The sequence below is a fragment of the Suillus clintonianus genome (genome assembly GCF_016758775.1).
Source record: "Suillus clintonianus strain FC179 chromosome Unknown DEU56scaffold_58, whole genome shotgun sequence".
NCBI classification, from domain to species: Eukaryota; Fungi; Basidiomycota; class Agaricomycetes; order Boletales; family Suillaceae; genus Suillus; species Suillus clintonianus.
Genome location: NW_024539282.1, coordinates 94,595 through 120,499, shown reverse-complemented (window position 1 = coordinate 120,499; position 25,905 = coordinate 94,595). Strand labels below are relative to the sequence as shown.

At 48.6% G+C, this 25,905-nt stretch overlaps 6 protein-coding genes across 6 annotated transcripts; 4 read left to right on the top strand and 2 right to left on the bottom strand.

Moving 5' to 3' along the window:
- Window positions 1-6,382: 6,382 nt before the first annotated feature.
- On the bottom strand, window positions 6,383-9,268 carry DEU56DRAFT_815294 (amino acid permease). Its single transcript, XM_041353771.1, has 15 exons — window positions 9,109-9,268; window positions 8,725-9,048; window positions 8,551-8,671; window positions 8,374-8,496; window positions 8,302-8,314; window positions 8,129-8,242; window positions 8,045-8,075; window positions 7,776-7,995; window positions 7,504-7,719; window positions 7,378-7,453; window positions 7,000-7,328; window positions 6,759-6,940; window positions 6,656-6,707; window positions 6,530-6,602; window positions 6,383-6,454 (listed from the first exon to the last, which is right to left on the bottom strand). The coding sequence occupies exons 2-14, from the start codon at window positions 8,871-8,873 to the stop codon at window positions 6,597-6,599; spliced, it is 1,632 nt and encodes a 543-aa protein (XP_041206350.1). The 5' UTR covers window positions 8,874-9,048; window positions 9,109-9,268; the 3' UTR covers window positions 6,383-6,454; window positions 6,530-6,596.
- A 1,410-nt stretch (window positions 9,269-10,678) lies between these two features.
- Window positions 10,679-12,299, top strand: DEU56DRAFT_465360 (uncharacterized protein). The gene is made up of 5 exons (XM_041346357.1): window positions 10,679-11,114; window positions 11,166-11,427; window positions 11,485-11,753; window positions 11,802-12,066; window positions 12,115-12,299. Exons 1-5 carry the CDS (start codon window positions 10,989-10,991, stop codon window positions 12,258-12,260), a joined length of 1,068 nt encoding a protein of 355 aa, XP_041206349.1. The 5' UTR covers window positions 10,679-10,988; the 3' UTR covers window positions 12,261-12,299.
- A 267-nt stretch (window positions 12,300-12,566) lies between these two features.
- DEU56DRAFT_982055 (uncharacterized protein) lies at window positions 12,567-14,113 on the top strand. Its single transcript, XM_041359874.1, has 6 exons — window positions 12,567-12,905; window positions 12,959-13,132; window positions 13,186-13,315; window positions 13,368-13,512; window positions 13,587-13,948; window positions 14,004-14,113. Exons 1-6 carry the CDS (start codon window positions 12,719-12,721, stop codon window positions 14,092-14,094), a joined length of 1,089 nt encoding a protein of 362 aa, XP_041206348.1. The 5' UTR covers window positions 12,567-12,718; the 3' UTR covers window positions 14,095-14,113.
- A 2,298-nt stretch (window positions 14,114-16,411) lies between these two features.
- On the top strand, window positions 16,412-17,512 carry DEU56DRAFT_890043 (uncharacterized protein; the record flags this gene model as incomplete). Its single annotated transcript, XM_041356274.1, has 1 exon — window positions 16,412-17,512. The coding sequence occupies exon 1, from the start codon at window positions 16,433-16,435 to the stop codon at window positions 17,510-17,512; it is 1,080 nt and encodes a 359-aa protein (XP_041206347.1). The 5' UTR covers window positions 16,412-16,432.
- Window positions 17,513-17,701: 189 nt separating this feature from the next.
- On the bottom strand, window positions 17,702-19,416 carry DEU56DRAFT_815263 (uncharacterized protein; the record flags this gene model as incomplete). Its single annotated transcript, XM_041353770.1, is given in 8 exon segments — window positions 17,702-17,792; window positions 17,854-18,041; window positions 18,105-18,208; window positions 18,279-18,363; window positions 18,430-18,988; window positions 19,050-19,214; window positions 19,261-19,262; window positions 19,274-19,416. Coding segments are annotated over 6 exon segments (1,050 nt in total), but the record flags the coding sequence as incomplete, so codon positions are not given.
- Window positions 19,417-19,599: 183 nt separating this feature from the next.
- DEU56DRAFT_982052 (uncharacterized protein) lies at window positions 19,600-21,118 on the top strand (the record flags this gene model as incomplete). Its single annotated transcript, XM_041359873.1, has 7 exons — window positions 19,600-19,935; window positions 19,991-20,155; window positions 20,203-20,332; window positions 20,385-20,529; window positions 20,596-20,696; window positions 20,752-20,958; window positions 21,013-21,118. Exons 1-7 carry the CDS (start codon window positions 19,749-19,751, stop codon window positions 21,116-21,118), a joined length of 1,041 nt encoding a protein of 346 aa, XP_041206345.1. The 5' UTR covers window positions 19,600-19,748.
- Between the last annotated feature and the right edge of the window lie 4,787 nt (window positions 21,119-25,905).

Here is a 25,905-nt window from a genome sequence, read left to right as displayed (position 1 = left end):
TATTCCGGTGTTCTCCCTCTGCCGCTTCCTTGGCTGCGGCGTCTGCTAACTCGTTGCCCTCAACACCCTTGTGACCAGGTATCCAAATGATTGTCAGTTCGAAGTTGCTTTCCTGTTCTCTCTCCGTTTTGGCTAACGCGCGTGTCATTCTGCGAAAGTGCTCGACTAAGTAACTGCCCGGGTTCGAATTTGAACTCTCACCTGATCTTATAGCGGCTTGATTGTCAATGAATATCGATGCTGGATATTCCAGATTCGGCTCGGTTGCGAGGAGCTTTGCTGCCAGGGTGAGGCCAACTACTTCCGCCTCGTAGACGGTGTGCGACTTGTCTGGTCCTAGGAAATATCGAAGAGTGCGTGGGTCTTTCCCTTCTCGAATCAGCACTGCGGCCGCTCCTACTCCTCCATCGTGTCCAGAGCCATCTGAGAATATTTGTATCTTGTCCGGTAAGGTTTCTTGTTCTTTGATGGCTTCTTTGACCTTGAGAGCGATGTGCGTGTGGTAGACGAAGGTCATTGTTCTTGTACTGACCACTAATGTTAGGCATTACTCATGATTCAAGTTTGACGTCTCTCAAGTCTCGTTGCAGGAATCATGCATAGTCAGAGCTTGGACCAGTACGGTATACACCACCAGCTGGTGTGCACTAATCAACATCAACACGTCGTTCTCAAGGCTCTCACTGATCTTTGACTAGTTTTCATATCTTACTGCTCCAGATCCCATCGAAGGAGATCTGTGCACATGACGCAGTTTCGGGAGGTCAGTCTCATGCCTAGTCGAGCGTTGGCACAGGATGAAATGTTGTGATGATTGTTGCTGAGACTACAGTCAATCTGACTTGGTCATTCTGATGAGGTTGCTTCCCGCCGTACTCCCTCAAGAAACTACCTGAAAGAAAACTCACTGCGGTATCAGCTCTAGGCAGCTTTTTCTTGTCCAAAATGTTTGGCTCGTATGAGCTGTACGTCTCGATCACTCTTAACATCTGGCTCGTCCTAATATCTAAGCAGCAACATGCAGCCATGATGCAGGTCTATCAGTCCACAGCATATCCCCTTTCTTTGCCTCCCCACATCGGAGTAAAGGTTCATGACCTGCCCGAAGATCTCCGCGAAGGAGAATATGAGGACCAAGCATGCTAGTGAGGTGGATCTTGTCGTGGAAGACTTTCAAGAACTGCGATGCTCGGTGAAGCTCACAATCAGTTATATACTTTGTAGATCCTTGCCGATTTCTGGAGTTGATGTTGCAAGCCAGTAACGATACAAGTACAAAATGGTATTCGTATATACAGTTAGTGCTACAATATCTCTAGTGTCCTGACATCCATCATGTTGTGAACAGAAGCTATATCTACGACTTGACCGGTGATATCGCGGTCTGACGCAATTCTTTTGTATTCTCCGCCGCGCTGCTGCGCTAGCAAGAGTGCGCCGAAGGGTTGCCCGAGGCGAACAATCAATCGCAGCGCTCGTGAATAAGAGTCCGAACCAGCTGCTGAATGAGAGTCCGAACCAGCTGGCGAACGAGACCTGGGCAGATCCCAATCTTCCACGCCTGGATCATCATCTATAAAGTCAGGCAGCTCCATGATATGTCGATCCCAAGGACGGACAAGCATGAATGTCCGCCGAGTGGGCCTTTCCCGCGAGAACTGAGGCAGCTTGTCTCCTGTGGTGATCAGTAGGTCGCAAAGACCATTTGCCTTGACTGCATATGTAAAGTATAACTCAGGCTGGTCTCGAGCACTGCTCCGTTTGATTTCTGTGACAGGGAATGCGATGCAGGGCATGTGCAATCTGCAGTTTGCGAAACGAGGAGCACAGAGTGTGTCGAACAGGGTATAAAGTTTGGAGGCCAAGTCTATGGGCACCGCATTTCGGATCGAAGTGACTGATGTCTGAATATCGTCTTCGGACAGAGATGGTGGCGTGAATGGTGGAGCTTCGTATGAAGCGATGTCGGCTGGCAGACAGGAATTGAACTCGGATGATTCCCCGACCCAGTCCAGGGCGCTAATGTCGCCAGACTTGGCCACTATCTCCTGCAAGAGCCGCCCGAGTGCGTTGTGCTTCTTCTCGCCATAAAGTACAGGTAGGTGGATGTCGAAGATACCAAATAATGAGTATGCGATGTCTTCTGGCAACGTGGTGATACGCGTCGACGCCCATTGAAGTTTCTCTCGGGCGCCATTCATCCCTGGATTGAAGGCGACGAGTGACCGTGCATCAATGCCCGTTGCTTCCTCCAACTCCTGCATGATTGTGATAGACTCCTTGTGGTTGGGAGAGTGGTCGTCCAGATATCTGGTCCAATCTTTCTGGTAGAAGAGAAGGACTTTAGGAGCCAGGAATTCTGGGACAGTCCATCCTCGCGTATTCCAAGCGCTCCTGGCAAGAGCGCCAGACTTCGACGGGGGCAAAACGTCCGAGAGATAGACGATCGTGAGAGCTGAGTGGCGGTACCAGTCAAACATGGAATTGAGTGATTGCTGAAGCTCGGCGTTGTTATGCTGGTTGATGCAACACGTATCAATCCATGCCCAGCGATAGTCTGCACGACGAGCAACTTCGCAGAACGACTGCAGTTTCGCAATGCCACCAACTGCATTCAACTTGTACACGACCTTGTCCTGAATGTCGTGCAGCAGTGGCTCTTTCTCTTCCCATCTATGCGATAGCGTAACACAGCGGAAGTAAATGTTGACCGCTTTTTTAATACGTTCCATGCGGAGGTCTGCATGCCTCATTGTTGATGACAAAAGCTCCTGGTACTCTGTGCTCGTTTTGAAAGCGGTTATTTGCGCTTCTCGATCGCATATGAGCCCAGTGGTGGTGTCGAGTAGACGAAGTGGAGTATGTTCCGTCTGAGCGTGGATCACCTTTCGAATAGCACCCTCTGCTTCATACGGACTGAGATATAGCTGACGCAATTCTAGAGAAAGAATGAGTTTGCATCTGGTTTCATGTATTATGTGGGGCTTACTTCGTATTTGCACATCGGGATCATTATCCAATATGCAGATCATGACTTGAAAGGCCTCGATTGCTTCGTGGTAGCGCTGTGCGCCATGAAGCGCCGCGTGCTTCAACTGGTATCCAATATGTGACGACGTGTTGAGCTCGATGACCTATGTATCATCAAATGAGTATTGTTGGCCACAAAGCAGTATAACATGATATTGTACCTTTAATGCATCGAGAAGCGCTTCCTGCCATAGCATTTTTTCTGACCTTGCCCTACTGCGATTTGCAAATGCAGTATCACATACAGAGCCCAGGTTGATCGCTACCGAACATAGTTCAATAGCTTTGTCGTAATCACTCGCACGAAGGGCAGCATCTCCGTTGGTAGCATAGAGTGCACCACACTGTTGCTTGAAATCTAAGTAAGATGTGGGTCAGAATCATAGCTTAGGTGAGATGGCTGAGGTCTTACCCGTAGACCAATCAAGGCAGCTGGCCTTCATATTTTCATCACTCATATTCATCATATGATGGTACGATTCCATAGCTTCTTCAAGTCTGTCTGCACAAAGGAGTGCGTGGCACCGCTTCTGGTTTGCAGATTGCCACAAGGACTTGAGGTCCCAGCCAAAGAGCTGCACAAAGCGTACAGTTAGACTTAGAAAGTGTATTTTCAGTTGCATTATATCGACGTACCACCACAAAGTCTTCATATATAGCGTGGATGTCCAATTGAGATGGGTAATCGATGGCCTTGACAGCGGCAGTGAAGTGATGGAGAGCTTCGCTGTGTCGTTCGTCATTCGAAGCACGGATCCCCAATTCGACGTGAAAATATGCCTGATGTGTGTGTCAATACCTAAACCTGAGCTCGATTGAGTGCACCCACTTCCACGATATGACATGCAAGAGTATCGGCATCCGGACAAGCAACAGATAGCTGTTGGACACGCTGCATTCCCTCGTCAAGTTCATTTGCATTGAAAAGGGTAACGGCCTGAAAATCGTAAGAAAGCGCAGAACATGTAAGACAAACTTGACCTGCCTTGACCAATAGAAGAAAATGAATTATTTTGGGATCTTCATCCGCGAACATGAACGCGAGATCAAATGCTTTCATCGCATCTTGCAACCGCTGTTTCCCACAGAGGGCCATACCCTTGGAGATATAGCCTGTCGACGAGGGCTGAATTTTGATGGACTACGTCACAATCAAACTTAACTTGTCTCAAGGTCATGATGAGCTGGTGAAGTATCTCACCTGAAGTGCATCATTAAGTGCGCAGTCCCAATCTCGTTTCCGCGTCATAACGAAGGAGCGGCTCGCATAGGTGTTGGAGTTGCCGGCATCCACATCAATCTCTTGTGTGAGTAGTCTTTCAGCGGCAGGCAAGTCTCCAGTTATGCATGCACTGCGGGCTGTCGTGTTTATAGCGAGGATCTGATATCATGTTATGTCTCAAGTATCAAAGGTGGAATAAAACAACCATACCTTAAGGTTGGACACAACTTTCGGAGCCGTGGGAGTACGGTCACGGTGCTTCTTCGGCAAAGCGCCCTCGGGTACCGCCCACTCTGAGATCTTCTTATCATTGCCCCCGCTGAAGACGCGCTTGCCATCTGTGGAGAACGTGACGGAGTGCACCACACTGGAGTGCTTGAATATAGCGATAGTTTGTCGATCCGAGAGCCGCCAGAGGCGGACACTCTTGTCACGGGATGCGGAGGCGACAAGAGTACCAGCTGAGTTCACAGCAATGGCATTGATACGGCCAGTGTGGCCTGTCCAAGGATTGTTGACCTGTTTCCAGGTTGATGTGTCCCACTCTCGAATTGAGTTATTAAAGCTACAGCCCGCTAAGAGAAGCCGGGCACCATCAGGCGTCCACAGAAATGTGGCTCCCTCATCCTTTGGATATGTCACTGTTCTCCTCGACCGACCGCTAGGCTCTGGCTGGTGAGCCTTGAAGATTGTGATGGGTTCCCTCGTGCTTGAATTAAAAATATAGATATCGTTGCGTGTCGCGACGGCGAGAATTTTGCCAGACGGTGAATACCGAACGCAGTAGACTCGATCATGAAACTTGATTGGGTATCCTTGCAGCTGCCATGTCTTTGTGTTCCACAGCTTCACTGTTTTATCCCATGAACCGGTCGCCAACACCGCACCGTCCGGAGAAAAGTCCAGGGAGCGGATTTCCATGGAGTGGGCCTCGATGATTTGGGCAGTTTGATTGAGAGATTCAGTGCCACGTTCTGAATCCCAATCCCAAGCAGTGAACCCCCCGTTATCATCACCACTTACCATCAATTGTCTATCCCATGATACCGTCATTGCCCGCAGCCGTTTGCGACGCTTCTCTATTTTCTGTAGCACAGTTCCCTCCCTCAATTCCCACAACCAAAGCATCTTATCTTCTGCACCCGTGACCATATGTCGTCCATCGGGGAAGACCAAAATTGCCTCTACGTTGCAATTATGGCATTCAAACGCTCGAACAGGTGAAGTGATGCGCGTTGCGTCCTCTGCCATCCTGGTAAGGTTTGAAGGTGTTGTGGACGAGGTGTTCTTGCTGAGGCTTGCTGGAGAGACTGCGGCTCGCCACTATGTATAAGCTGGTATATCCTGCCTCATATCAAGGCCGGGCCTGGGCCTGAAAACCCTGACTTGGACCTAGAGGGGGGAAAAACTCAGGCCAGGTCCATCCAGAGTGCCTGGGCCTGGTGCAGGGCTCTGTATCAAAAATGTTTGATTCTGTTACAACATCGGTGAGTAAACAATTCATATCCATCATCTCTTCAGCGAAATGGCAGGCTTTTTGGCTGAACTCACCCGTGCTATAATCACACCTGGACGTTAACATATTGATAACACCGAGGAGAGCCAGGGCTATCACATTCCGTCACTTTCGTAGGGAAACTACAAAGGAGGAACGAATTTGATCCAAGTTACCGAAATGCAGTGTATACGCCAGGAAATAGTGATCTAGGGATGGTGTATCATGACACACCACCCATCACCAGCAAAAATAAGGCGCAGCACTTGCCATAGGCGCCTGTGTACAGCTTGAGGTATTTCGATCCAATGACGCACGCTGACTCTTCTGAAGGGAATGTTCATCACAGCGAAGGTCATTCCGGGAGAAATGAAGCGTTCTGCGGCGGTGACCATATGTCATCCATTGGGGAAGACCGCAATTATCTTTACGTTATAACATTTAAACGCTCGAGCAGTTCAAGCGATGCGCACCGCATCTTCCGTCATTGTGGTAAAGTTTGGTGGTTTTGAGCAGTCTACACGGCATGGTCGAGGTGAACTTGCTTCAACGAATTTAATAGGGGGCTTTTTGTATCCTGTTTCACAGCGTTAAACGCCTCATGAGGCTGTTCGTGCGTATCATTTGCAAAAGAAGCCCTGCGAGTGAGCGGGTTTCCATCAGTACAAGTCGGGCCTGACCTGTGCACTGCATCCTTATCTATGGAACTAATTGTCAGAAACAAAAAATACTATCGGTCAGCAGCCATGCATCTATGCGCGACAAATAATGAACTTGACTACCGTATCGCTAGTTGCACATTGTACACCACCGTGTCCGCGAAAAAAGATATGAACGCGTGAACGTTCATCACGTCTGCAATGTTCCAGCGATAAGAACTCAACTCAAATGGGAAAAAAAGCACACACCAAGCTCATCCAGACCGCCTCTCCCCAATTTCTTGGTGAGTGTTCTTTGGATCTGGAAAGATGATCACCAGTCACAGGGAAAAAAATAGAAGATATTACATACCTCTCAGTCTCTATGTCCTCTGTCCCGGACTTGAAATCCATCTCGCTCGGTTTCACCAGGGGTACCCGCATCACACATTTCGCAGTCGCATACAGCACCGGGAACAGTATGACAGGCAAATATGTCGTCACAAACGTCGCATTGGACCAATTGGCTTTCAAAAAGACTTGCCATCCGCTGAACTAAAAGCATGATGAAGGATTTTAGGATAACAGCAGCGGCGCAATAAATGTGCACTTACCAGGAGAGTTACCAGTGACGAAGCAATCACCCACCACGATGCATATGGCTGGAGTCTCGAGGCGTATGGTAAACGTTTCCTGTCATACCCTTGTGCCAGTAATCCCCGACGGAACCGGATGTAGGTCACCCCGATACAGAACCACGCCAAGAGTCCTGCGGTAGCGGTCATGTTCGAAAACCAGGTAAAAACAATGCCGGAGCTGGTGTTCACAACCATGTATGACAAAAGGGAAAACAAGGAGCAAAAAATGACGGCTACATATGGATGGCCCGAACGGGATGTGCGCATGAAAAACTTGGGGGCATTCCCAGCAGCAGCAAGGCCATCTGTGAATTGAAAGTAAGAACACGCAAGATTGTGCATTTCTGCACGTACATAATCCCCTCGATGACAAATATAAGTCGCTTGAAGAGGCGGACCAAGCAGAAGTTAAGATAACTGCGTTCAAGATCTGGCCTGGATATTATTGACAAGAGTAACGAGACACCTGAAGAGACGTACCGAAGGTAGATATTTAATTCCAGCCTGGTTGATAGCAATCACGAACGGAGATGAGGAGATGTTGGAAGAGTAGAGACTTAAAAGAGGGTTGTTCGAAGGGACGAGCAACCCAATGACAAAAACGCCCCCAATGTAAAATAGGAGAATTCGGATGCACACTGTCCGTATCGCCCGCGGCATGGCGTATCGAGGGTTTTTCATCTCTGCCGCTGCCATCTAAGATCGTAGCAATAATAAAATATTCATGTCAGCGACAGGGAAAGCCCACCTACAGTGACGACCTCGGTTCCAATAAAAGAAAAGGCAGCTTGGATGAGTACACGGACAAACCCTAGAAACTGCCCTGTAGCTCCAGCTATGCCATCGAACTGTACAAACGGTCCGGGATTTTTCCAGTATCGAAACCCAATACGATCATGACTTGGGCCACCCCCCAGGTCTAGCACAATGCCAAGTATAAGAAGCCCTGTTATCGTGACGACTTTGATGGACCTGGTCGACGTCAAGTCTATCCTGACATGGGGCAAAAATGGTTGCTCACGCAAATATGAACTCCATTTCTCCATAGGTCCCTGAATATCATGTCAACATTTCCGATTAACATTCATTGAAGCAAGGAACAAACCAACGCCAAAAAGATTGATTCCAACGGCAATAACCAAACACATCGTGATCCACACAGCATTGTTTACTCCAGGATTCCAATAGTCGATGAGAGTAGCGGCAGCTGATAACTCAGCTTCACCGAGCGTAAAATAGGTGTAAGCCGAACGGACTTCAAAGCATGGTTGTACTTACCAGGTATCGTAAACTGATGTGAAATTACGCCATAAATATCTTTGAGTCATTCACAGCAATGCGACATCTTACCGTCCAACAGTACCAGCAATTCCAACCCATCGCAAAGGAGAAGGCTGGATCGACAAATCTTTCCGCGAGTCTGATATGACCGCCTGGAATGGGAAGGAGAGCGATCATTTCCCCGACAGTTATCTGTTTATGTATCTAGGATACCAAAACACAGCAGCGAACCCAAGATAAGCTCACCATCACGCAGTAGCACATTGTACCCATGAACGTATACCCGAGTAGAAGTCCCATAGGACCACCCTCCATCAATGCCGTCGCAGTGCCTAGGAACAAGCCCGTACCAATGACGCCTCCAATGCTGAAGATAAGAACCATGAGATGTATGTGCATGTTCAAGACATGAAAACTCGCCTGATCATGACAACATGACGCTCCTTCAGGCGTCGTTGAAGTGGCACGTTCGAAAGTAAGACAGTGGTGTCGGGCAGTTCGCTGTGTTCAGGGTCATAGGCATTGGCAAGCACTTTTGGCGTCTTTGCTGTGAAACACAGAGGTATCATCCTTCCCGTACGAAAACCTTATGTGGATGTTCCCTGGACTTGGACAATAAATACACCTCATATCAGTAAGGCGTTCAACGCGGAATCCCAACGTGGGACAGCCGCTTTCGACGGATCGAAAATTTTATGGGCACAGATCCTCCAGGCATGCCGCAACAAGATTATCCATTGTATGCTAAAAGCATTTTCATTTTGAGGCATGTATCAGCAGACGGGAATACATTAAGCAACTGACAGATTGCTACTGAATGAGATGTGCTGCCATTGATGATTGGGTCGAGCTGAATTGGTGAAATCTGTCAACGCTCTGATCAAGCGATCACGTGCACTGATGGCTTTATTGCGAATGTTATTATTGTGGGGCGAGTTCGCAGGGGAGATCGATTTCGGTGAGGACATGCAGCCTATTGGGAAGTTGATATACGAGCAATCAATGCAGGGCGGGGTTTAATGCGGGGTTTCGGACGCAGCCGTCATCCCCACCAAGTTCAACCATTACAACTCTCGCCAAGTCGCCGACATTGTAGATTACACTCATGACTAGGCCATCGTATGTGAGGTACATAGGAAGGACTGATCACAATTTTAGCTTCAGGTATCCGTCGTAGCTTTTGGGGTCCCTTGTTTGGTAAAAATGTTGAGAAATTACGTTGACCAGTCACCGTGACAAGTATTTTCAGAAATACAACCGCCTCGTGACTTGCTCTCGACACATGAGTCCAGCAAAGCTGTCCATGCAACCAATAATACCTCCTTCTCGATAGGTACGCATTCCGACTTCTCATTCTATGGCTCAGCGCTCACTGTTTGCCTAGTCACCCTAGGCAGGCCTTATACGAAGGAAGACGGCAGTTCCTTGTATCCTGCTGCTTAACTCTTGCTCATGTGTTTGTGCGTTCCACAAGCTTGTCAAGTCCTTGAGGCGTCTTCACAACTCACTCTCAATAATATCCAAGGCTATTTTACTCTGTTCATTCCGATCTGATCTGACCGGATGAACATTGTTGACCGTCATCAACATGGCTGACAGGCGCGGCACTTTCCATGAATGCCGTATCCGAATGTATTTTCTTCAACGTCAGGAGCAAGTTACAGATGGGTGTATAGCGAGGGTGACATGTTCCAGGTCTTTACGGGTCGCATTACCATGTTTCTTCAGTTTTGTTGATTAGATATTCTCCCTAGCACCCCTACAGCTCATTTGTGTCTCGGGAGTTTCCCATCTAGCCATCATGTGTGCAATCACAGCAATTTTAACCTGGCACATGAATCCCACACCTCTCTTCCCTGCTCCGCATTCGGGAACGTGCAATCCAATGACTTTTCGCCGACCGTCACTCACTTTCTTTGGCTCACCGAACTTGAGGGAGTCCATGCGTCATTCAAGCGGCGTCCTGCATAAGATTGGTTGTGTAGATGTCGGTAAACATTGCAGACGGTGCTATCGTGTTGCCAAAAAGAGTCACTGAGCCCGCACACAAGGGTAGCGAAGAAATCACAAAGGTGTGGATGATGAGGCTTTCAAGAGTAAAACCATGTATATCTCCTGCTCTATCCGACTCAAATGTACCTGTAGGAAAGTAAGTGACACCTGTCCATTCGCAAATCTCCGGCATATATCATAATTTCTTGATCACGCTAGATGCCCATGCACATGACACGCACAACACTCAATCTGGTCGTCGATGATCCGAATATCACTGAGTCGTATCGACGCTGCATTTCAACATCATCGTCCAATACCGTTTGACTTAGGTGTTGCGCCGAATGTAGCTCCTGGCCATTTTGTCACTTGCGATGGTCAGTAAATATTCGTTTTGTGGATGCACATGATGGTCACCAGCAGTTTATTTTGTGATGCGGCTCTTGATGTCCATGACGGCCAGCTTGCGCTCTAATACTGACAGATGAAACCCATCCTGCTTTCCAAACTAGGTTTCTCTAGGAAAACTAGAGCCGCTGCGAATATTCTTATTGGAAGTATTCTCACCAGATCTGGATCTCACTCTCCACCAGTTGGAGCTCAGTCTGAGGTATGCTACAAATAGTACACGCACTCATAGATCCAACAGGTTCGCGCTTGTGCACCACCCTACAGTACGTCATTCATACAAGATGCCATACCATCTTTCACCCGCAATGCTCGATTTCTCAGCTGCTCGCATTGACATCGTTCAAATATCGCACGTGTTGGGCAATAAATTACTAGACAACTATATAGGACTAATAGTAGACCAGAAGGTCAGCCGATAATTTCGCATCTTTGTTTATCCTAACCTTTATTTCATGTAGCTCCAGACCGAATTATACGTCTTGTCGTTTTTGCTCAAAGATCGGGTCTATCCTGATGATCTTTGGGAAATAGTCGGGGAACGCAGTATAGAAGTGAAGCAGGATGAAAGATTGCGATCGCACCAACGATCTTGTACTGGTGGAGATGACGAAAGTCATGCAATTGTGGAGCGAATTCTCATAGAAGAGAGGAGGAAACGATGTCAGATGGAGGTATCTTTGTACAGCAAGGCTATCGAACGTTTGGAGCAATACCGGACGCGTAAGCTTCTCTTACTTTGTGATGCAGATGTGTGGTCTGAACCCTCTTATTCTGTAGCATCAGCACGTATGAACCCTCTACCCATGCACGAGACCAAAACTCCCTCAGCAATGTTGATTAGGGCGGCTGAACCTTTGGCCCATGCACTTGTGCCCTGTGCGCCTTTGGCCTGTTCGATAGCCACGCGAGAGAAGTACGAAGCTTTGACGACGGGGAACGACGGCCTCATCCCGACTGCAGGGTTTTCGATTGATGAACCCTCACCTCTGGACGGCCCTACCCCTTCAGGAGCGCCAGGAGGGGAACCAGGAACCGCCAACTTGAACGTCAGTGCTGCAATAATCTGCTTGACTGCGCTGACCATCTCTCTACAGTGGATCAGCCCCACGTTACCCCTCATGAGCACGTGGGTCACCACTAGCGTCCAAGAAGCCTTTTACGAGGCATTCCACACAGAACTGACATGTCAAGCGGAGCTGATGGCCAAGTCAATGCGTAATACATGTGACAACGCTTATGTGCACATTCTGGCGCTGGATTTGCTCACCTTGCGAGCAAAGATGCGCCGTGCCACAGCCGAGATGGAAATTTATACACTAGCTATTGAGAATACCCAAGAATCCGATTTTTCTTACGAGAGTGGGCACAAACCGATCATGTTCTCTTTCGTTACTGATGCAATCGCAGATCCATCGATGTCCTTCTATAAAACTATTCCACAGCCTCTATCCGGAGAGGTGGACGGCGACAACAATGACGTTGACGATGGCGTGGATGTGGATATTTACGAGGACACTGACGGAGACATGGAAGAGGACTATGAATTTTGGTAATGTAGGTTTTCATGTAATGGTAGAAACACACCAACGTGCTGATGACACAAGTCGGTCTTCATTTGATATTGCGATCGATAGGCCTAGGGACACAACAATGTTGTTTCTCTATATATGGCATAAAGAATCGGTCGATATGCACTCTTTGATCAATCAAGACGCCCCTCCCAAAGCTCTCATATCTTCGTCTGGATCTCGTATCTCTACCCCAGATCTTGCGGATGGAGTTCTGGTAGTGACCTCAGTAGAGATGTTCATTGCTCCTGTCCTCGTGACGTGATTCTGAAGGCCACACTGCTGTCGAAGCAGGAATCATCGATTACATACAACAACACGCTGGGAAGGCCTTATCAATTCAAATGATTCATGATCAGGTGCTTCTCCGATTCTGCAGTATATAAACCATCAAATTTCCCCGCTCAGCATACACTTCCACATACCCACCACCCACATACACAATGCCGATCAACCAGGCGCGGGTTAGCACTCTCTTGAGGAAATCGCTTTTGGGGGAACTCCTTGACACCCAATTTTACCTGTTCTCTGCTCGATCAAAGCATGGGAACATCAGAGTTGCTGCTAAGATCAGATCGCTGTTTGCCAACGATGAAGGCCTCACCGCGGATTTGAAGTACTTCAATAGCTGTGAGTCCTTGCATATCTGTTACTGCTCAGTCAAGCTCAGCAAATACTTCCAGTACTCTCCGAAAAAACGCTCAAGGATCCTGCCTTGATCGAAGTTCCACTCGAACATCATCCAGCATCTGAGGAAATTCTTTCTCTCGATGATTATGGCTATGCATCCGATAGTGACCTCGATGAAGATGAAGATGAAGAGGAGGAGGATGAAACAAACGAAACAGTACAAGATAGTAGGTGGTTTCACCCATCCTGACACTGGCATGGGATCATCTTATGTTTGAAGATGAAAGGCTCGAACTTCAAGCGAATGTCTCTGCGGGAACAACACCATTGATCAAGAATGATGGTACCAAGGGGGTGTACCGCACGTCTCCGAACCGAAAAATACTTGTAACAGATACTGCATTCAACACGTGCGGTTTTCTAGTCTAACACTCGGTTTTCTTGCTTATTAACTCGACGTAGATGGCAGGCTTTGTTGTACTATCTGTACACTGACGAGATCGTGTTTGCACCTTTGCGATCGCAAGGAAGTCAGACAGCGACACAGTTGGGTCTCGGTAAGCCCCCACCATGCTCTCCGAAGTCTATGTATCGCCTGGCATGCAAAGTGAGTCTCGACCCTTGCGTAATCTTCGATGCTATCTATGTGAAATTGTGAATTGATACTCGTGATTGTACTAGATAGATCAGGACGTATTGCGGGACAAAGCGTTGGCCGCGATAAAATCTAGTCTGACTGAGCACAATATCCTGCAAGAACTTTCTCTGTCTCTCACATCCAGGTCAGTTTCGCTACACATATTTGATACCATTGGGATACCGACCTGTCGTCCGAGGTTTCCTCCCATTCTTGAGATGGAGGTTGAGAGTTTATTCCAGCTCATCACTAGCGCGACTGTCATGAAGGACTTTCCGACATTCATTAAAAGGATAGGTGGTGCTGACCTCCCACATGGGGTTGACATCCTGATCAAACTCCATGAAAGAATGCTAAGGCAACACTACCCTAGAATTTTTTCTCCTGCGCCTCCGTCTACAACAAGGTATGTGGATGCATGGATTTATGCATGGTAAACATCACCACTGAAGTTCTGAAAGTGAATACGACCAGCGGCGCATGGGTGGTGGTGGTGCATCTGATAATAGGGGCTCTGGCCGAGGTAGAGGGTCCAAAAATTGGTTTTCCTAAATGATCAACATGCACAAGGCCTTCCGTAGCAATGTATGAACTATTCATAACAATGTCGACACAGTAAAGAACTTACTTTCGTCTGACACTGAAGGCATGATACTGTCGTAGTCTCAATTCAATGGAAACAATTCACTCATCCTCGTGTGGCAGTCTTTCATAGGATCATCAAGCTCATTGAGGAAAGTTATCATACTGCGTTACGGCGATGTAGGGAAACTACAAATGTGGAATGAACTTGGTCTAAACTACTATGTCATATACGCTAAGAGGCAGCGATCGCAAGCCAAGCATGGTGAGTACAACGAGTGTAACAAGTGCGGCAATATACATTAAAGAGCTACACACATGCTATCCAAAGGGAAACCGCACGCCACGTGTCTGCTCCGAAAAAAATTATTCCAGTCCATACAATGTATCCCTCCAAACACCAACCCTCCAATGAGAAGTATGTTCTGACCACGATACTGATTATAGCCACCTAGAGATGGAACACAGCGAGAACGAGCAGCACAAGGGGAAATACCGACCCCAATACCGATGAGACTGGTAAAGGGATTGTTGAGACGTCACAGACAGCCTGATTTAGAGTGATGGACTTACCTCACCAGAACGCCGGCTAATCAGAGCCATATTAACAGGAATATCCTTGCTTCGATCTTCTATCTCTCCTCCCCGCGATAATAGGCATGTCCACGGGTCTCTCACGACCAAAACCCAGGAGTTCATCAGATGCAAGGATGGTTCGTGTCTTGCCATTTGCAGAGTATGAATCCAACCATCCACGCGATGAATCCACGGATTACTAGCCATCCCGTGAAGGCAACTGTTGCATATTAGTCTCTATGTGACCGGGTGAAGCACTAACCTCTGCAGGTTTGGGAGCGCTCGGACGTCCACATGCTTCTGGAATATCACTAAGCATTGTAGACACGATCGCTGATATACCTCGATGGTCGCACTAGGCTTGGGCAGGTAGTGTATCAAAGGCATCGTTGAAGTCCTTTGCACTGGCAACTGCATGTGCACCGAAACCTGTCGCACAGCCCAGGTAATATCAGTTATGGGACGACCAGCGCCATAACTGTGATGAATAAACGACAAAAGGTCAACTTTGCCCTCGTTCATTCCCAGAACGTTTGTGTGGATTCCAGTCCATGTGCATGCAAATAAAGCTATGGAACAGCTGTAGATGATGATGCATGATGTCCCAAAAAGTTTTAGTGTTAGTACTACTGGATGGAGAGTCGCCGAATTTGAATGAATGGATAAGGCTGGTACTACTACCATAGAGTCGGGAGTGACCGGAAGCGCCAACAAACTCACTCATTGTATAAAAAGGACGGCGCAGGGTAGGAGGGTCATGGCGAGGTTGAGAGCAAACGTCCGTTGATCCTGCACCTTCTAAGGGCAAGCCAGGTTCAAGCACTTGCGCTCGCCGCTTTACCATAATCATCCGAGTCGTAATTGGAAGTTGGAAACAAGGTCTCAAAGTGCAGTGTAGTGGGGAGGTGCATTGTGTAGTTCAAAATCGTGAATCGATGTAAATACGAGATAATAGCACACCGTGCGCTGCGGCTCGACTCGGATGGGGTTTGAAATTGCTTTCTGTAAACTCCGCACAAGCGGAATCATTCGAAACTTTGTGGCCCCTATACACTGTGGTCCAGTGGATAGTGGTTCTAATGAAAATCATTGGAAAATGCACTGATGCTGAATGTTTCAGAGTAACTTCCACTGAAACTGCATGTAGTTAATTTCATTGGAGTGCTGATTCTGAATTTCAGCGCATCACCCTCGATTCAGCACGTCCTTTCATTGATTGCAGCTACGGACTTAAGTTAGGAATTTTCGCATTTTTATCATGTGACCACAGCGTTGGTATATATTGCTATTATTGTGAGGTATATAAATGGTTGTGTGGCTCAGCGGTGACGATGCTGCGCGTATGAGTACTTGAGGTCCTGGGTTCAATCCTTGCCAGACGCGAAATATAATAGGTCAATTTCATCATGTGATGTGACTTCAGGGCAACATTTCTTTTGGCACGACTGCAGCACAATTTCAGCTGATTTTCAACTGTAATTTCAGAGTAAAATTCGGAACTTTCAGCACTTCGTTTTCAGCTCATTGTGCTATGCTTTTAATTACATTTGGTGCTGATTTTGGCTAATGATTTTCACTGGAATCACTATCCACAGTGTATAGTAGTGCAAAGTTGGTTGCGCTGTGGCCGGTGGCCCTTGCAATTTGCGCTCCGACCGGTCCACAATTCATGAGGCAAGTATTAAAGGCAGGGTTCCTTCAAACCAGCTTCGCATCTTACTCGCACACGGTCATGGAGCCTATTACCACATTTACATTTAGTGACCTCCCAGTTGAGCTTGTCCTCATCATCCTCAGATATTACGTGCAACCCACCTTTGATCAGACTGCTCCATATTACTCTAAAAGTCCATATTCAAATGCACGCGCCCTCTGTCATTTCTCCAGAGCTGTCAGGCGGGTGGTACTTCCAGAACTCCTGCACACCATATTGCTGGGGGACTGTCAAAAAGTGAGAGAGTTCGTGCTTGCTCTACATATGCAGAAAAAATATGCGGAGAAAGCAAACCACCTCCATTTCGACTACATTCCCCATGTGCGCAAGATCTGGATCGGACCCGACGGTGGCCATCTCATACCAAATTACTTGGACGACTGGGTCTATGCATCGGAGCGTGAGCTTGCTATAAGCCTGCTGGCTCCGGTGCTACTCGTAGTACCGAAACTTGCCATCGCTTGCACAAGTTTGGGTCTTCTTTCACAATGCCTTGCACATGCATGGAAATCCCATGCAGACACAAGTGTCAACGACGAACATTCCCCGCCTCCGTGGAACACACACACTCTGACCCTATCGGGTGATTCAGAAATTTCAGATGGCCTATGGAGGCTCACAACCACTCCCCAAGGATCTGCTTTCCTTTCTTCAATCTCTCACCTCACCACTGGATCCCACACGCTCACATTCGACGATCATTTTTTTGAAGCCATGCATAATGGTGTATCTCGAGACTACCACCTACCCCTGCGGATAAAGTGTATTCCATGGGAATCGCTCAAGACGCTTCAAACATTTTCAGTGGTCTACCCGCATATACTACCCTCCTTCAATATACGCGCGTTCGTCAAGTTCAGAACCGAGGGAAAGGACTTTCACGTGGGGCTGCTGACGTTGCCTGCATCCTTGTTGAAGAAACACTGTCACAATCCCACTCCCACTCCCTGGAAAATACATGCGTTTGCCGAGACTGGTCCTGGAGAGGGGCGTATTCGATCGAAAAAGATTCGTTTAAAGGTGTCCCTTTCACCCGTACACTTTTGGTATAATTCTGAAGATTGGGAGAAGGTTTGGGCGTGCGAGTTATGGGACTGACGAGGGGTGTTATGAAGCTGACGAGGGATCATATGATGTGACTGATATTGTACATACATACATTTATCGCAATACCATATAGACATAATCAAGCCTTTGTTACTGTATGAATAACTCATAAACTTACGTACATGATCACTATACTCGATGGTCAAACCTTTGTTACTGTACGCATAGCTCATGAACCATACGTATCTTGGTTCCACATGATGAGATTTGAAACCAACCGCAACTTGTTTCTTCGCGGGTAGGTGCGCTTCCTGGCCGTTTTAACAATTAGCTATGAGACCTTATGAGCGTACGAACCGACGGAAAGCGACCTTCGTTATGAAAGAAGTCACCTTAGAGATCGTTCGTGTAATAGATAATAGCTTGATTAAGCTGTCATTTATTACACCAAGAGCCTCAAGTTTGTAAATCGCATACATAGTGACGAAGCGCTCTTGAAATATTGATCTCTCAACGCGTACGGTTTTCGTTTCGGTAAATTTACAATTTTTACATGCAAGCGACATTGGTGAGATCCTATCTATAGACGTATAATCAACCAAACGTCCTCAACCAGCTAGTAACGGTAGCGAAAAAGACTTACTTGCAATTCTACATCTTCGCCTTTGTGTTCCCCGAACCATGCACGATCTCATCCAGGATCTCGACAAGTGCCTCTCCGAGTGCATCGGGCTTCTCTTGAGGGACCTGATAGATTTTGGGAAGCAATATTTCATAAACTAACTCGACAAGGTAAATTGAGACGAGGCCCACGTACCAAGTGACCTGCCCCCTTGATAGTGCGCTGAGACACCACCCTGTGCTCTGCAGCGTCCAAGATCTCTTTCCTCGCCGTCTTAGATCTACACACATCCCGTCACGTCACTCCTCGACCACGAACAAAAAGAAAAAGAAAAAAATGAACGCACATAAATTCTTCAAACTCAGCCCAAACAACATGAACCCCCCTCCCAGCCTCCTCCACCGCCCTACACGCCCGCCCAAGAGACTCAGGCTCAACCGTATGCGACAAACAAGCATACAACGGGCTCTCCTCGTCTTTCCTCAATGTAGGCGTAACATGACTCTTCCTCTTCCCTGCATCAAGTTCCGACTCAATCACCTCTTCAAATCCATACTTCACATAACCACTCAAAACCCTCTCATCCCACTTCCTCCAAACACCTTTCCCACCTACCAACCATCTCGTCAACGCTACTCTTTCCGTCCAGCGGTCGCGTTTAGCCAGGCAGCCACGGACGTTTGCGGCTCCGTGGATGGCACGAGGGTCGGTGGGAGTGAGAGAAGGAAACATCAATGTGGGTTCGACCATTATGAGAGCAAATGGCGTGAGAGAAGGGGGCATGGATGTGAGCGCAAATACCCAGAGCGTACAACTCCCTGAATGTGCGACTCCTACTACTGTGCTGGATTTGAGTGAGGGAGTGGATAGGAAGGCTTGGAGGTAGAGTGCGATATATGCCGTTGCTTGAGGTGATGTTAGTCTTACTGTAGTAATGCACGGTGGGAAGGAGGAGCAAAAACGTACTGCACATCGCCTTCCCAGCTGCCTTGCGCGCATCAAGCACAGGACGGTTGAGAAGTGCTGTTTGACCATGATTGGGGAAGTCGAGTACCCATATATCTCGGATTATAGCGCGAGTTTGAGCGTGTGAGAGCAGGCGAACGATAGTAGGGTCGTACTGTTCCTTGTCTGAAACAAATTCTGGGTCAGCGTCCAAGATGTGGTCTGAACATCGGAAGCTCTCACGGCTAGCGATTCCATGGGTGAACATGAGAGTGAGACCGTCTTTAGCGCATGATATGGGGTAGTACAGTGTGGAACACTTGAGTTCGACTGGGTCTGAGCCTAGAGTTGTGTGTAATGAGAGGACGCGCCGTTCTGGCACCGGAAGATTGACTTGTCACGGTGGTCCAGGGCTGCGGCGTCAGAACTCGGTGTATTGCGCGCTTAGTCAGCCCACCCGCTATATCCCTTCTTTCCCAACTCTGCGGTTGTGCGGATGGAGTTCTGGTAGTGACATCAGTAGAGATCCTGTCCTCGTGATGTGATTCTGAAGGCCACACTACTGTCGAAGCAGGAATCATCGATTACATACAACAACACGCTGCGAAGGCCTTATCAATTCAAATGACTCAGGTGCTTCTCCGATTCTGCAGTATATAGACCGTCAAATTTCTTGCTCAGCATACACTTCCACACACCCACCACCCACATACATACACAATGTCGAGCAACCAGGCGCAGATTAGCACTCTCTTGAGGAAATCGCTTTTGGGGGAACTCCTTGACACCCAATTTTACCTGTTCTCTGCTCGATCAAAGCATGGGAACATCAGAGTCGCTGCTGAGATCAGATCACTGTTTGCCAACGATGAAGGCCTCACTGCGGGTTCGAAGTTCTTCAGTGGCTGTGAGTCCTTTTACATATCTATTACTGCTCAGTGAAGTTTAGCAAATACTTCCAGTACTCTCCGCAAAAACGCTCAAGGATCCTGCCTTGATCGAAGTTCCACTCGAACATCATCCCGCATCTGAGGAAATTCTTTCTCTCAATGATTATGGCTATGCATCCGATAGTGACCTGGATGAAGGTGAAGAGGAGGATGAAACGAACGAAACAGTACAAGATAGTAGGTGGCTTCAACCATCCTGGCAAGGGATCATCTTATGTTTGAAGATGAAAAGCTCGAACTTCAAGCGAATGTCTCTGCGGGAACAACACCATTGATCAAGAATTATGCTACCAAGGGGGTGTACCGCACGACTCCGAACCGAAAAATACTTGTAACTGATACTGCATTCAACACGTGCGGTTTTCTAGCCTAACACTCGGTTTTCTTGCTTATTAACTTGACGTAGATGGCAGGCTTTGTTGTACTATCTGTACACTGACGAGATCGTGTTTGCACCTTTGCGATCGCAAGGAAGTCAGACAGCGGCACAGTTGGGTCTCGGTAAGCCCCCACCATGCTCTCCGAAGTCTATGTATCGCCTGGCATGCAAAGTGAGTCTAGACCCTTGTGTAATCTTCGATGCTATTTATGTGAATTGATACTCGTAATTGTACTAGATAGAGCAAGATGTATTGCGGGACAAAGCGTTGGCCGCGATACAATCTAGCCTGACTGAGCACAATATCCTGCAGGAACTCTCTTCGTCTCTGACATCCAGGTCAGTTTCGTTATGCATATTTAATATCATTGGGGTACCGACCTGTCGTCTGAAGGTTTCCTCTCATTCTTGAGATGGAAGTCGAGAGTTTATTCCAGCATATTACTAGCGCGACTGTCATGAACGACTTTCCGACATTTATTAAAAGGATAGGTGGCGCTGACCTCCCACATGGGGTTGACATCCTGATCAAACTCCACGAAAGAATGCTAAGGCAACACTACCCTAGAGTTTTTTCTCCTGAGCCTCCGTCTTCGAAAAGGTATGTGGATGCTTGGATTCATGCATGGTACACATCACCACTGAAGCTCTGAAGTTCTGAAAGTGAATACGACGAGCGGCGGATGCGTGGTGGTGGTAGTGGTAGATCTGGTCGCGGTAACCGACGCTCGTCCAGAGGGAGGAGGGATTGGTCTGATTGACGCGCCCAAGGCCTTCCGACAAGGCTCTGGTTTTAGTACTATTAGATGGAGAGTCGCCGACGACTTGAATGTATGCATAAGGCTGGTACTACTACCGTAGAGTCGGGAGTGATCGGAAGCGTCAACAAACCCACTGTATAACAAAGACGGCGCAGGGTATGAGGGTCATGGTGGAGCTGAGAGCCGTTCATTTTTAAGGACAGGCCAGGTTCAAGCACTTGCTCCGAGTCGCCGCTATATCATAATAATCCGAGTTGTAATTGAGAGTTGGAAACAGAACAGCTTGGGATAGCACTTCTGAGTGCTTGATTCTTACGAGAAAGTAATTAAAGCAGTGGCGAAGGCGGCACCTAGTAGGCATGACACGGGCACAAATGATCGAGTGCGATAGTGACAATCACTACGTGAAGACCCCATATACTTTGTACCTAGTTAGCTGTTATTTGATCATATAAATACAAAAAAATTAGAACATCTACTGAGTACATGAGTAGGCCTCAGTAGTTTCGAGGACATGAACTACCAACCGTCTAACTAGATGACCTATCCTACCTTCCAACTAGGCCATCTGTCTCAGAGTAAAAAATGGCTTCAATCCAGCGGCTCGAATTCTCACCTAATCGCACATAGAAGCTTTAAGTAGATGGCTAGCCAAATTCAAATTATTTATCAATATGTGATCTACATCACATGGCGATTATATCGACTGCGTCCAGCATCGTGTTCCCCCTCCTTCGCCCACCCCCTAACACTCTCGTAACTTTTGCAAACCATGGTTAATCGTCCAGAGAATATCCCCGTCGATGTGTGGAACGCTTGGCCTGACCACCTTAAGCAAGCTGTCTGTGCTAACACCGGAAATAATCAGCCAAATAGGCCTGATCCAAATATTGATCCTGCACTCACCAGCGGTCTAGCGCCAGCGCCGCGTCGCGCTCATGATGTGTATCGTGATGGGCCCACATCCCCTCATCCATACCAAAGGGGAAATAACAACAAGTGAGTGCATATAGGTGCATATATGCATGTAGAACTCACCATAAGGCATGTTAAGTCCTGTAGCAAGTGCTACCACACGTACCAGACCACGTGAATCTCGTAGAAGTGACCGGGGTATTGAGAGGCGAGAACTAGAGTACGAGTCTCAGTCACGGTTAAAGGGACTACATTCAATGTAGTACTACGAACCTAGAGTACGAGTCTAATATATATAGTGAGTACAACAAAGTAAGGATGAAAGAAATATAATACACACCTCAGTCACGGTTAAAGGGACTGAGGTGTGTTAGCGCGTGTTCGTAGTCTTATATAGAGTTAGAATACAGTGAAAAACGGAAAGAGAAAATAAGTAAGGTACGTCCCAATGTCTTGCATTTATATACGTCAAGGCGTTGTGACGTTCTGGTCGCCCTGGTCGCCCTGGTGGTTAGGCGTACTCTCGACACTCCCACTCGCCATACCACGCAGGGTAGTCTGACGGAGACCCATCTCCTCCCGGTGACGATTCACGGCTGGACGAGGCAGCGCTTTCGTGAGGCTATCGGCGAGCATTTCCGAAGTCGATTTGTACTCGAGTCTGATCTGATTGGACTCGACGAGACTGCGGACAAGGTGATAGTGCACACGAATATGCTTTGCCTTGTCGTGGAACTTGGGGTTCTTCGAAAGGGCGAGGCTGGCTTGATTGTCACCATAGAGAAGGGGGGGGTCGTAGAGATCAGGGTCAACACGGAAGTCGTGGAGTAGTTGGATGAGGTATAAGGCCTCGCGAGAGGCATTCGAGAGTCCAATATACTCTGCTTCTGTTGTCGACGTCGCAACGACAGACTGTTTTTGTGCCTTCCAGCTAACTGGACCACCGAACAGCTGATATACATACGCGCTCGTCGACTTGCTGTCATCGCGATCTGCGGCGTAATCAGAATCTGAGTGGCCTATCAGCCCGTCATCAGTGAGACCGAAAACGAGTGTGAGGTCCGTCGTGCCGCGTATGTATCTGAGGAGATGCTTGAGTTGGCGGTGGTGGTCAATGGTGGGGTGTTCCATGTAACGTGAGAGGGAAGAGACGGCGAATGCGATATCGGGACGTGTTGTACGCATGGCGTAGTTAAGTTCTCCAATAGTGCGACGGTATGGGATGGATGCGATAGCGGTCGCTTCGTCGTCAGTAGGACTTCGTGTCGCTTTCTGGAGCACAATGCCTGGAGACATGGGAGTACTGACCGGGTTACATTGAGACATCCCGGCGTTTTCAAGAATCTTCTCCAGATAGGTCTTTTGGCTGACAGATAGAAGTCGTTTCTCGCGATCACGAGTGATATGCATGCCGAGGAAATGTCTAGCAGGGCCTAGATCTGCGAGGTCGAAAACGTTGGTTGAGTTGTGCTTTAAAGCTGTTGAGGAAGTCGCGGGAGTTCGATGCGGAGAGCATGTCGTCGACGTATACGACGAGCCAAATGATCTTGTCCCCTTCGTGAAGGACATATAAGCTGTGATCAGCCTCGCTTCGAACGAACTTGAAACCCTCCTTTCGCAGATACTCATCAAGCGTCTGATTCCACTCGTACCCCGCCTGCTTCAAACCGTACAGCGCCTTCTCCAACTTCCATACCCAATCTGGATGCTCTGGATCCTCGAATCCGGCTGGTTGCTTGAGGTATATATCCTCCTTGAGTTCAGCATTGAGAAAGGCCGTACGTACATCCATTTGGTCTAATTCAAGGTCGAATTTTGCTGCGAGCGCGAGGAGGATTCGGACGGTATCGTACTTGGCAACAGGATGCGAAGGTCTCCGTGTAGTCGACCCCCTCGACCTGCGTGTATCCCTGCGCAACGAAGCGGGCCTTGTGCCGAGTGATGTTGCCGTCCTCGTCTGACTTCACTGAGAATACCCACCTGGATCCAATGGCCTTCCTTCCTGCTGGGAGAGGCACCAGACGGTGAGTCTTCAAGTCACGCATGGATTGTAGCTCAGACTTGCAGGCGTCTGACCATAGCGGCCACTCAGGTAGGGAACGAGCCGCATTGATTGATTTCGGGATGATGAGTGGTGTAGGAGGTATAGGAGGGGTGTCTGTTGTATGCATGGCGGATTCATGAGATGGCGGTGGGTCTGGTAGGACTGGGACATGGGTCCAGCGCTCAGCTACAGGAACTCGCTTGGTGGGTATGGCCATGTCACTAGGTCCACTTGGAGCGATATAGCCAGGCTGAGTAGGTTGGCGTGGACGTGTGCTTCGACGTGGAGCTGGAGCTGGAGCTGGAGCAGGAGCTGGAGCAGGAGCTGGTGCATTGTGGGAATGATGGGACTCGACTGGAGCGTCTTGGGATGTATGGGACTCGACTGGAGCGTCCTGGGATATGTGGGACTCGACTGGTGGGTCAACATCACCTCCCACTGACACCTGTGGCACAGGAGGTGTAGCAGGGGTCATAGATGGCGGCTCACCAGATGAAGGAGCACCTCCCACTGAAGAACTGACACCTGGGGTGTCTCCCACTGGAGGATTGACGCCCTGCACAGAGTCCTGCGCCAGGAATGAGTGGAGCAAGGGGGGATAAGGTGGGGTCCCCATAGAAAACGGCCTCGTCAAATTGGACATGACGGGACCGAACAACGCGTTTTGCAGAAGGGTCCCAGAGGATATAGCCAGCGTTGCGTACGTGCCCCAGGAGAAAACATCGGCGGGAGACGAACTCGTATTTGCGGCGGGTGTCATCAGGGATGTGAGAGTAGGCGAGGCAGCCAAATGGGCGCAAGTAGCTTACATCGGGCTTGCGGCCATAAAAGGCCTCAAACGGAGTCCGACCATCAAGAGCTGAGGAGGGGAGGACATTCTTGATGTGCGCAGAGTTCAGTATCGCCCAGCCCCAGAAGGGAACGCGGGAATCCACTCTGGTGATGGGAGCTGAGGGCACGAGTAACAACCGTTTGGTGGCCACGTTCGGCGACGCCGTTTTGCTGGGGCGTGTAGGGCATGGTGAGTTCATGCTCAATCCCGCGCTCTGCCAGGTAATGAAGAAAGTCCTTCGATACGTACTCCCCACCGTTGTCGCTGCGAAGGCGTTTGATACGCCCGCCAGATTGAGTCTCCATCCACGGTACGAACTTCTTGAAGAGTTCAAAGACCTCGGACTTCGCACGCATAAGGTACACGAGTGAGTAGCGTGTGTAGTCGTCGGTAAATACCACGAAGTAAGAGTCGCCAGTGGAAGACGCGATACTGACGGGGCCCCAGACGTCCGAGTGTACAAGCTCTGCGGGTGCCGATGCTCGTCGTGCAGCAGCAGGGAAGGAGGAACGTCTGTGCTTACCCATGAGGCAAGATACACAGTGGATCATATCACCACTGGTACCATGGTGTGTCGAAGGAGGGAGTGATAGGCCGTCAACGTGTTCGCTCGCTTTCAGAACTGTTGAGAACCCTGCGTGACCCAATCGACGATGCCACGTGTGTAGGGATAAGGGAGTGGACGGTGACTGTATGAGCATGGCAGATGCAGTGGGTGCACTGGCAACAAACTGTGCATCGAGTAAGTATAGGCCGTTGCGAGAATGAACATGTGCGAGTGTTCGCCCGTGTCCATCGTCAGCGCGAAGCATGCCTCCTTTGGAGGAAGAGATGAATGAGATGCGTTCAGACGCGAGGCACGACACAGAAACGAGGGTGCACCGCAGGTCAGGAACATGAAGGAAGTCAAAGTCCCGAGTTGTTGAGGAATGCTCATAGTGTAAGGCGAGTCGTACAGTTCCCCAGCCAGGGGCTAGGACCTCATGATTGTCGGCG